Source organism: Cryptomeria japonica, chromosome 7, assembly GCF_030272615.1.
Source record: "Cryptomeria japonica chromosome 7, Sugi_1.0, whole genome shotgun sequence".
Classification (NCBI taxonomy): domain Eukaryota; kingdom Viridiplantae; phylum Streptophyta; class Pinopsida; order Cupressales; family Cupressaceae; genus Cryptomeria; species Cryptomeria japonica.
In genome coordinates, this window is record NC_081411.1 from 120,702,488 (window position 1) to 120,713,262 (window position 10,775).

The 10,775-nt window shown below is 33.7% G+C and overlaps 1 protein-coding gene across 1 annotated transcript; it reads left to right on the forward strand.

Annotated features, from left to right (window-relative positions):
• The first annotated feature begins 8,202 nt into the window (after positions 1-8,202).
• Positions 8,203-10,102, forward strand: LOC131045435 (cytochrome P450 750A1-like). Its single transcript, XM_057979017.2, has 2 exons — positions 8,203-9,138; positions 9,479-10,102. The coding sequence occupies exons 1-2, from the start codon at positions 8,203-8,205 to the stop codon at positions 10,100-10,102; spliced, it is 1,560 nt and encodes a 519-aa protein (XP_057835000.1).
• Positions 10,103-10,775: the final 673 nt, after the last annotated feature.

Sequence of the window (10,775 nt, forward strand, 5' to 3'; positions counted from 1 at the left end):
ACATAATATTTTATGACATTCAACCTAACTATACACAACATATTTTATAATTTGTCTATCTTTCATAGAGCACTCTATTATTTGAACCTCACTACCAACCCATTTCTACATATATTTTTTATTAAGGAACATAATTTGCGTCATCTATAGGATACATATCCAAAATAATCTTCTCCATATTTTACTATAATATACAATCACCATGCAAACAAGTCCACAAACTCCAACATATTTGATTGACATTTTTCATATAGTTTAGAGTTTCTTCCAGTTAATTTCCATTAGCAACAAGATCAACAATGCATATGTAATTATCAAACTATAGGACATGTCATCAAATGAAAGTACTTTTATTCAATCTACAAGCTCTATATGCCAAGATACAATGGTAACATCACCGAATGTGACACCAAAAAATGTGACACTATCTCATTTTGTGATAGATTTTTGCATAAAAAAAATGTTGAAGGGTTTTTTCACCACAACCATGCATATCATAATCTACAATAATTGCATTTCAAGAAACCACATCCCTTTTTTGCATCTTACAAAATACTTTTGAGTGCATGCTCTATGTTCCCACAACTGGCGTTCAAGCATACAAGGAAATTACTAATAGAGATATTAGATTGAAATACACTTATAATTATAACTATTAAAATTCCTTTCCAACTTGTTGATCAATTATCATACTAAAAAAATGATTACAAAGGTTTTAAAGTTCAATCTTTTTTGTTAACTATGATTTCTAGAAAAGCATCAAGGCCTCTTCACTATAACTATTTTGTGTAACTTCTGCAATCTAACCATTCCTTTCAACCCCACTTCTTTGAAGTATTCATTTTCTTAGTAGTTCATGGAATGAGACAAACCTGGTATGCAAAATTTTCTAGTTATAGCTGCACAAGACATAATAGATCTAGCTAGGAAAAGAAACTTGCAGGTCCAATGCCCAGAAGATAAAACAGAGTAGCTAAGAAAGGAAATTGTATTAACCATTTTTTAATTTATAATATACCAAAGTAGTATTTATACAAATAGTAACCATCACTTTCAAGGAAGAAAATACGGAGGAAATGAATGTAGATGTGAAGAAGCATGAGCGCTAACAATAGCTCTCTTTAGTAGCTTATTAGAAGTAGCATGCATGAGCATTATTTTGTAAATCATGGGTAGAACTGAACAATAGGTAGTCAAATGGAAATTTGCATGCGCTAACACCCCCCCTTAAGTCTAATTCGGAGAGATAAACCTAATGAAAGGAAATAAGATAGGAAAGAGGGAAAACCCAGTGGAACAAAACCCCCTCTCAAAATAGATGCTAACTAAGCATGACAACTATTATGTGGCAGTGTCCTTCACTCCAAGAAGGTATCGAAGAGACTATAACTAAAAAGATAGGTGGCATGGAAGACCAAGTATCCTCCCACAATATGGAGACAATGGTAGATGCTCGAATGCTCAAAATTGGATGCAAAAGATGGTCCATAATTATTGAAGAACATTCCTCCCCTTAGGAAGAAACCAGACTAAAGATGTATGAATAAAGTATCCTGAATCTTGAAAGGAATATGTAGGAAGAAATCTCAAGATGTATAATGTTTTTGAACACCAATGTAGATCATAGTCCAAAGTTAATGATGATCCCTCCAAATTATATTTAAATGTCTCTAAGATAATGCCAAAGTGTGACAAATGTTGATAAGGTAAATCAGCTACCATGGAAGATTCAAGTACAGTGACCATGGATGTATGGTGATAGTTGGACCAATGAAAATCGGGTACGGCCACAATGGAGGCAAATATAGGAAAAGAGAGAACAAGAGGGTCTGAAGATGTGCCAATAGCATCAGTAGAAGATGAATCGACTCCATAAGACTTATCAGAAAATGAAGATCCTCAATGGTGTCCTCCAAATTGGCAATGTAGGATTCTACAAACAAGAAAGAAATCTCTACTAGAATTATATCTCACTCATCAAGAGGACAAGAATTAACTTGTTGAAGAGAATCCGAGGGGGCATTCAGAAAAGCCAAGATCTCTATCAAACTGGCAGGTGGAGGTAATGAAGGTACAACAACTATCTTTGTAGGTGGAGAACGTGCAATTAAGATTTTCATGCATTCCCAAAAAGGAGTTGAAAGGCATTATGTGAGAAATGAGGACATCATTCATGCCCATGTTGATTCCTCCCACAATACCTGCATCTGCAACCCTTATACATATACATGATTCACTCCTTAATATATCTCCAAAAGACTACAAAAAAAGAACATTTAATACAATGGTTATTCCGATCTAAAACAATTCAATCCTCAGCTGCAAATAAAAATTGTTTAGCTTATTCTTCCTAGCAACCTTGCTTTGATACCATGTAAAATGTTGCAGCTATAGCTGCACAACACATAATAGATCTAGCTAGAAAAAAACAAAAAACTTAACGATCCAATACACAGAAAATAAAACAAAACAGCTAAGAAAGAAAATTGTATTAACCATCTTGTAATTTAGCATTATTTATACAAGTAGTAACCACCAGTTTCAAAGAAGAAAATACGGAGGAAACAAATGCAGATGTGAAGAAGCATAGGCGCTAACAGCAGTTCTCTTTAGTTAGATTATTACAAATAGCGTGCATGAACATTGTTCCGTAAATCACGGGTAGAACTGAACAATAGGCAGTCAAACGGAAAGTTGCATGCGCTAACATGGTAAAGGTTGTTGATTTCGGCCTGACACATGACAATGCAATTTGCTTGAAAGTTTCGAAAACCTTTTCAATAAATTTATTTTGTGACAACCCTGGCGACCGTGAGAGCATAACTCTTTGAGACATTCTAGCAAAGCATTCCCATTGCCTGTTCCAGAATTCCCATTTCTATGCGCTCCAGGTTAATGGTGGCAAAAATTGTATAACTCAGATTTACACCTGCAATCTACATTTGCTTAAAAAGTTCTTAAAACTTTTTCAACGGATTCATATTCTGCACATGCTACAATCATTGAATATCACGAAACGACATCTCTTCGAGGACCTTTATCTAGCAGTTCATCCACCTTGTTTGCCTTCATATTTTGCAAGCATGTCAGCCCGAGCATTTGAAACTAAATACTTGACAATTTTAATATACTCTTCACGTCGACAACTTCAGTTGAAGACATGAATTTTTATCTTTATAAAGCTAAATTCTGGATTAAGGTTACAGAATTGTATTTTACGCTTGCCAAAAATGGCGTCCATTTCATTTTATTCAATCTGGCATTCTGTTGTACCTCCTCCTTTCCTGCATAAATTTCCGTTTGAAAATTTTTTGTAATCGTTTAATCATTCCGCAAGAAGGTTTTAACTGTTTCATAACTTCGTCCTCATGGATGTTTGATAGTTTCACATCGGATAAAACGTCGATAGACTTTAACGCCTCTGTGTCAATATGTCTTTGTCATCGGCAACTTGAAGGGCGTTGATAATTTGGATGAAAGAGCCAATTAGTGCTTAATTTCCTTTCGTTATCAGTATTGGAGAGGAGTTTGCAACTTGAAAATTATTGGCGCTAGACATCACAATTCTCTATTTTCTTGTCGGCCGCTGGAAGGAGGTTACGAACTTAGACAGAGGAACCGATGAGACGGATTTTCTCCTAAGGATCAGCCTTAGTAAATTAGTTATTAAGTTTGATGAATGTGTCAATGAGGCAGTTTAACATTGGCATCAGTTTACTTTGTCCTCGACATGTCGACATGTCGAGAGGAATTTATAACTTCATCAGAGATCAATAATGTTAATTTTAACCAATCAAGTTTCCTCTATCAAAAAATTATTAATATTATTAATAGAATACCATTTCCTCCATTGAAATATATAACTTCCTTATGTCAGGTTCATGTGCTATATTAAGATTTAATCAGTGATTTTTTTAGTGGCTAATATTCGTCAATTGGCTATTTTTTAAAATTTGGAAATCAAAATTTAGCTAATAGTTCAAGTTTTTAGTGGCTAATATTCGCCAATAGGCTATTTTTTAAATGAAATTATTTGCAATAGTAATTAATGCATACTTGTGTTATTTTCTAAGATTCGCCAAGATTTTTACCAAAAAAATTTGATATAAAAAAATTCACTAATAAAATTAATATTTTTCTTTTTAAAAATGAAAGATTTGCCAATAAAAAATATTATTTTTATGCAAAATAAATAAAAATTCGCCAATATTTTATATCTTTCTTTGAGGGGGGTTTCTTAAAGTTATCACTAGATTTAATCATATCATTATATTATTGTTGGAACTTATAATCCCAACAACTCTTGTGCCTTTCCTCTCATGTCTTTATATCCTCTGTATCCTCCATTTTTTAGACAATTTCAGCAAGCATTAAAGAAGTTATCTTTCTTGGATTTGATTGGACCTTCACCAACTTGTCCTCTATCGACTTAACTGAGTTCTCATGTTTTCTGAGCATTCAAAATATAATTTGGTTTTTTTTCTGTTTGGACTGCATTAATGATTTACTTTCTATAGTGTTTGGGTTTGGGTTTTTAAACTCACTCCTTGATGAGTCCAGCTCTGTTGAGCACTAAATTGTGAGCTGTAAAATTTTATAAGCATCTGAGTCACTACAAAGTTTTAAGTTTGAATATAATGGTGTTTTATGGGAGAGGTGCAACTCAAATTGATAATGTTCTATTTCATTTGGATTCATAAAAGTTTCAAAGTCTTTTCTTTTTATTCTACTCTTCTATTTCATTAATTCCGTATCAGAGAAGAGACATTCATGGGAGTGTTGTCTATTGAGGAAGAAAGTTACAAGCTAGTTAGTTATGTTTGTAGGGGTAGGGGTAACCAGATTGGAGATTGTTGTAGAAATAACCAAGTGAATTCATGAGCTACAACTAGTCTTGAAGTTTGTCCTGTAGATTGTAAGGATGTGGAAAGTTTGAGGAGGCTGCATCAGTAATTGTTTAGGTTGAGATAGTGAAAAATTATGCAGACAAGTATTCTTAAAGTTTGTAGATCAAAATATGAGAGGAGGATAGATGTTGTCTAATGTTGTCAAAATATAATTGAATTTGTTGATGGATTAAGGAAGTAATATGGTTGAATGCCACAACATTCTATTTTTGTGTAAATGTCATAGATACAACTTAAGCTAGGATCCTCGAGCACCTTCGATGTTAACATCTTCCATTTATATATGATACTTCTTATCAATAGACTAGGTTAAAATATACTTTAAGATTTATATCTATCTACTAATAACTTGTAATCTGTTAAAGTTTATATTGGGAAATAAACAACTTCAATACCAAATATTGTGAAGATCAATCTCTATTCAGGATACAAATCAAAGAACGAGATACGAGGCTTGGAAAACTACAACATAAAAATCAGAAAAATTATATGCAAGTTTCAAAAATATGTTGTCTTATTGTGAGAAGTCATGCTTAGATACTTCTTCTTAATGATGTCAAAAATCAATCTATATATCATGCTTAATAAACTATCTTATGTGAACCTATAGCATCGAAGAATAAATAATAGTTCATCATGATAAGATAGCAATAATTAGGGGGAAAATAGAGACATAAGAACACCACATAGCATATAATTTATGTGTTGAAGCCTTTATGGGGACAAACTCCACCAAGAAAAGAGGTAAAAAAATTCATTGCCAACAATCAATGTGATTACAATACATTCACTTCCATTCTCCTCTTTTCATCCAACATGGTAGGTGTACCTATGAACTATTATATTGCAACCTAGAAACTAGCTACATTGTGTAAAATACAGCTAGGAACATCCCCAAGAAATGATTTTACATCCTATACAGAAATAAAATTCAAAATTTAATTATTTTCATAATTTTGTACACTACATGACTACTTTGAGGAATTTGATTGAGATGAAGGGAGACTCTTCTTTAAAATAAAATATTTGTAAACATCAATCCAATCAACCATGAAGCTTCAAATATGGATTACTACATTGACAATAATATAAAACATGTTCCAATATCAATTCACAACCAGAATCAACTCAACAAAGGTTTTTTATGCATAATAATAGTTATCATTTCTTTATGAGAAATTTGAATTTGGTAGTGTCACAACAAGGCTAACATGTCCCATTTTATTTTCACATTTTCTTTGATTGCAATATATTACATGTGTATCTAACATGTCTTAGTAGTTGGAACCCATCTTTTCTTTTTTGCATCATTTGAGTTTGTTCACCACTTTCCCTAAGTGACATCTAAGGGGGGTTTTGGTGTGAACATGGGCGTTTCCTCTCTACTTTCCCTCTTTGTGGTATGAGCAACATACACTACTTGATAGTTCCTAGATATGATATTTCACACATGTGCAATTGTTAATCATACAAGCAATGCATTAGGAATATTTCTTGAAGTCTCTTCTAGACAACTAACACTATCTCCTACTTGTCACATGATGTAGAATTAAGATATTTATCAGCAACCTAGTTTGTTTGACCTCTCAACCCTACCTATATAAGCAAGGTAACATATGTACATTGTATTACATTTTGATCATATTTTCAATAATATTATTTTCTTCCAATTATTGCAAGTTTATATTTTTTCTTATCTCTCTTATGTAAGGATATTTTGGTTTTGTGGTTAATCCTACGAGGTTGAGTCCTTGAGTGACTCCAACACACATCATATTAAAATATTCCCAAGCCTCTACCTCAACCTTGTCTTACATGACATATGACTACTATTTTTAATTGCACATGTGAGCATAGTCATTATACATGTATAACCACCATACCTATTATACATTGTAAAGTAGACAACCCACCTCTTACACATGGCATAGTTATAACACATGTATGAGTACACCCACTCTTCCACCCCATGAACAATTTTTTCAGTTCTTCTCCCCCCTTGTCTCAAAGCTACACCATCAATCTATGCATTCACTCTCATAAAATCAAATCCCTTCATCAACTTTGAGTTCCAAATTTCCCATTTCTTCTATCAAAAATTTATAAATAGAATACAATTTTCTCCATTCAAATATATAGCATCCTTATGCCAAATTCATTTTCCATTTTAAGATTTAATCGTATCATTATGCTATTATGTTGTTTTGGTAAGCAATCCACACTACTTCATAATTGGTTAATACATATCTTAGTGAACAAATCGAGTGGAAGATTGTTTGTAGCTCTTCTTCTATCTCAATTAAAATAGAAAAGCAAATAAGATATAAAGTTTCATTTATGCTATATTTATTTTCTTTTATCTCAATCAAAGATTAGATTAAAAATATTTAGCGATTTGTATCTATCTTCTAATACCTTGTTATCTTTTAAACTTTAACTTGGCCAATACTTTTATATTGAAAACTTTAAAATCTCTACTTTATGTATGAATGCCAAAAGATCTTTCCAATATATATACAACATTTCTTATCTACGAATGAGATTAATGATAGCTTGTTTATCTCAATGACCATAGATTGTCAAATTTTGCCATCTAAAAATTGAACTCTTATTCTTATCTCATTGACTGATAATTTTTCAACTTTTAGTTTATTAATAGAAAATAACAAACGAGATTTTCTAAGATGAAAATCTTATTAATAATTGTCTCTCTTATTGACCGAGAATTCCCAAGTTTTATCTCAATATCCAACAATCCTTTGCATCTAAAAATTGGACTGTAATTGTTTCGCGTTGAGTTACAATTCTTCAACTTATAATTTACCAATAAAAAAATTAACAATAAAATTTTATATAATGAAAATCTCATAGAAAACAATAGGCAGCAGAAAATACAGCCATACAATGCCAGCTGAACAACGTAATATACAAAGTTTAGACAGGACGTGAGAACCAATCATCTCCTCAAACTATTTTGTATGTAATTTTGAATGCTATCTTCTCCGATTTGTCGTCGTTATTTCTTGCAAATTTGAAACTATCTTTCACAGTTTATTCCACTTTTGTCATATTCGTTTATAAATGACAACTTAGTGAATAACTAAGGCTAATCCGAACTACAGTGAAAAAAAAATTATTGTCTTTTGCAGCGAGCTGTAAATTCCTTTTAGTTGTTTTGTAGCTGTTTACTCATTACTGTAGACTTTTATCTTTTTAATCCAATTAAAAAATAGAAACTGCACCTATAAATAGAGGTGGATCAGAAGAGTATTTTAAGCAAGTGTGTTTTTTCGCAATGGCTATCATTGAAATTCCTCAAATAAGGGCAGAGCAACTTTCGAGTCAGACAACTGCTCTAGCATTAGTTTTTGTAGTCCTTGTGTGGGTATTATACTGCTTCAAGAAGAATTCTAAGTTGCCTCCAGGGCCAACCCCATGGCCAATTATAGGAAACCTCCATCAGCTTGGTAGGCTTCCACACCGTAATTTATACGAGCTCTCAAAAAAATATGGACCTGTGATGCTCTTAAGATTCGGGCCTAAGCCCTGTGTTGTGGTCTCTTCTTCTGCCATGGCGAAGGAGTTTTTGAAAACTCATGATTTAGTGTTTGCCAACAGACCCCGTTCTGCTGCTGGAGAACACATTGCTTACAACTATAAGAACTTGGGTATGTGCTCCTATGGGGTTTACTGGAGACACATGAGAAAGATATGTGTGATAGAGTTGCTGAGTGCAAAGCGAATTGAGTCTTTTCGGTTTACAAGGGAGGAGGAGATTTCTCTGGCTGTGAAGTCTGTTTGGGAGAGAAGCAAGCAGGGGACTGTCACTGTGAATGTTAGCAAGACTTTGTTGGAGATCACCTCTGCTATAATTTGGAGAATGCTGACTGGGACAAGATTTGCTGATGATGATGTGAGTGGGAGTGGTGGTGACCTCAGAGATATGGTGAGGGAGATTACCAGCACTATGGCTGATGTTAACATTGGGGACCTTTTTCCTTACATAGATTGGATGGACCTGCAAGGTATCAAGAAACGGATGAAGAAGGCACACAATTTTTTTGACGGGATTGCTGAGAGAATTATTGATGAACATGTTAAGCAGAGGAGAAGGGCTTTGGATGAGAACAGGGAGTGGACTAAGGATATAATTGATGTGCTACTTGATGTTGCAGAATCGCAGACTTTGGAGATCGAAATCACAAGAGAAAATATCAAAGCCATTCTCTCTGTTTGTCACTTTCGTTACTCTCTATGTTGCTCTGTCTGGTGCTATTGTGCTGAATGTCTTGTTTGTTAAATTATAAAGATAGAAGTTCTACAAAATATTTAGATTAGGTAGGATTAATTCTGAATCCAATTGGACAGCAGTAATAAGGTGAACACATAAGAATTAAATGAATATTTATAACAAATATACATGGGTATCTAATTTAGCTGAATAAATTCAAATTTACCGATATGACTTATCTCCAGATAGATTCTGATATTATTATTTTCTAAATAGATTCTGACATGATTTATCCATGACCTTAAACAGGATAATTAAATGTACTGAAATATATTTTCAGGATCTGTTCATTGGTGGAATGGAGACAACGACAACCACCTTGGAATGGGCAATGACGACACTCATCAGACACCCCTTGGTAGCCGTGAAACTGCAGGAAGAAATTGATTCTGTAGTAGAGAAAGACCGCATGGTAACTGAATCTGATCTACCCAACATGGACTACTTGCAATGTGTGCTTAAAGAGTCCCTGAGACTGTACCTGCCAGGGCCATTGTTGCTCCCACATGAATCTAGCCAAGCTTGCACTGTAGGACCACAAGGATATGTTATACCTGCAAAGACAAAGCTTATTATCAATGCCTGGGCCATTGCAAGGGACCCAACCGTGTGGGAAGATGCTGAGGAATTCAAACCTGAAAGATTCATGGGCAGTAAGACTTTTGATTACCAAGGGCAGGAGTTTGATATGCTGCCTTTTGGGGCTGGGAGGAGGAGATGCCCTGGTGGGCATATGGCCATGGGGCAGATGTCCCTTATTATAGCTCAGCTCTGGCACTGCTTTGACTGGAGAGTTGAAGGCAATGCTGCTGATTTGGATATGACTGAAGAGTTTGGAGCCACAGTGCCAAGAAAATTCAATCTTTTTGCCTTCCCTTCGCTGAAATTGTCTACAAGCTTCTAGGTTGGATATTTATTAAACTTTAATTTGGTGAGATCATTTTAATCGTTTTTCAGTCAGAGCCAGATGAACAACATATCATAACACTCGGAAGAGTTTCCAGTGAAGTAGGCATTTGATAATTAGATACAACATATAAGCAGGACAGTTGGTTGTAGTCAGCTCAACCCAGGTGTCGTAGATGGGACCAGTCGAAGTTTCTCCGTAGGCTGTAGTAGAAGTTCCATAAAAATAGTTCCGAGAAAGAGATGTAATCCTCACCTTCAATTTTTTATGAACCAAAATTAACTTTTCCAATATCTAGACTATTGTGCATAAGCATAATAAGTCTTGATTAATTAATAGGTATAAATTATATGTAGGTTAGTGCTTTCTAAGTTTTTAAAAAATTATATTTGAAAAGCAAATAAAAATAAATGTGATTAGTTATGTGTTTAAAGAATATATATATCATTTAAAAATTATGATGGAAGTTTGTTCTTTACCAAACATTCTATTTTGTATAGATTGAATCGAAACTAGAATTCAAGTTAAAAAATTGAATGACTATACAAGTGTCATGCATTTATAGACTTAATCTAGTATTATATACAATGCTATTCTTGGTTTGCCTTATTCATCTCTATTCTTTTTGGCCACTATAATATATAAAGGCTAGAAATATTTAAGAACACAT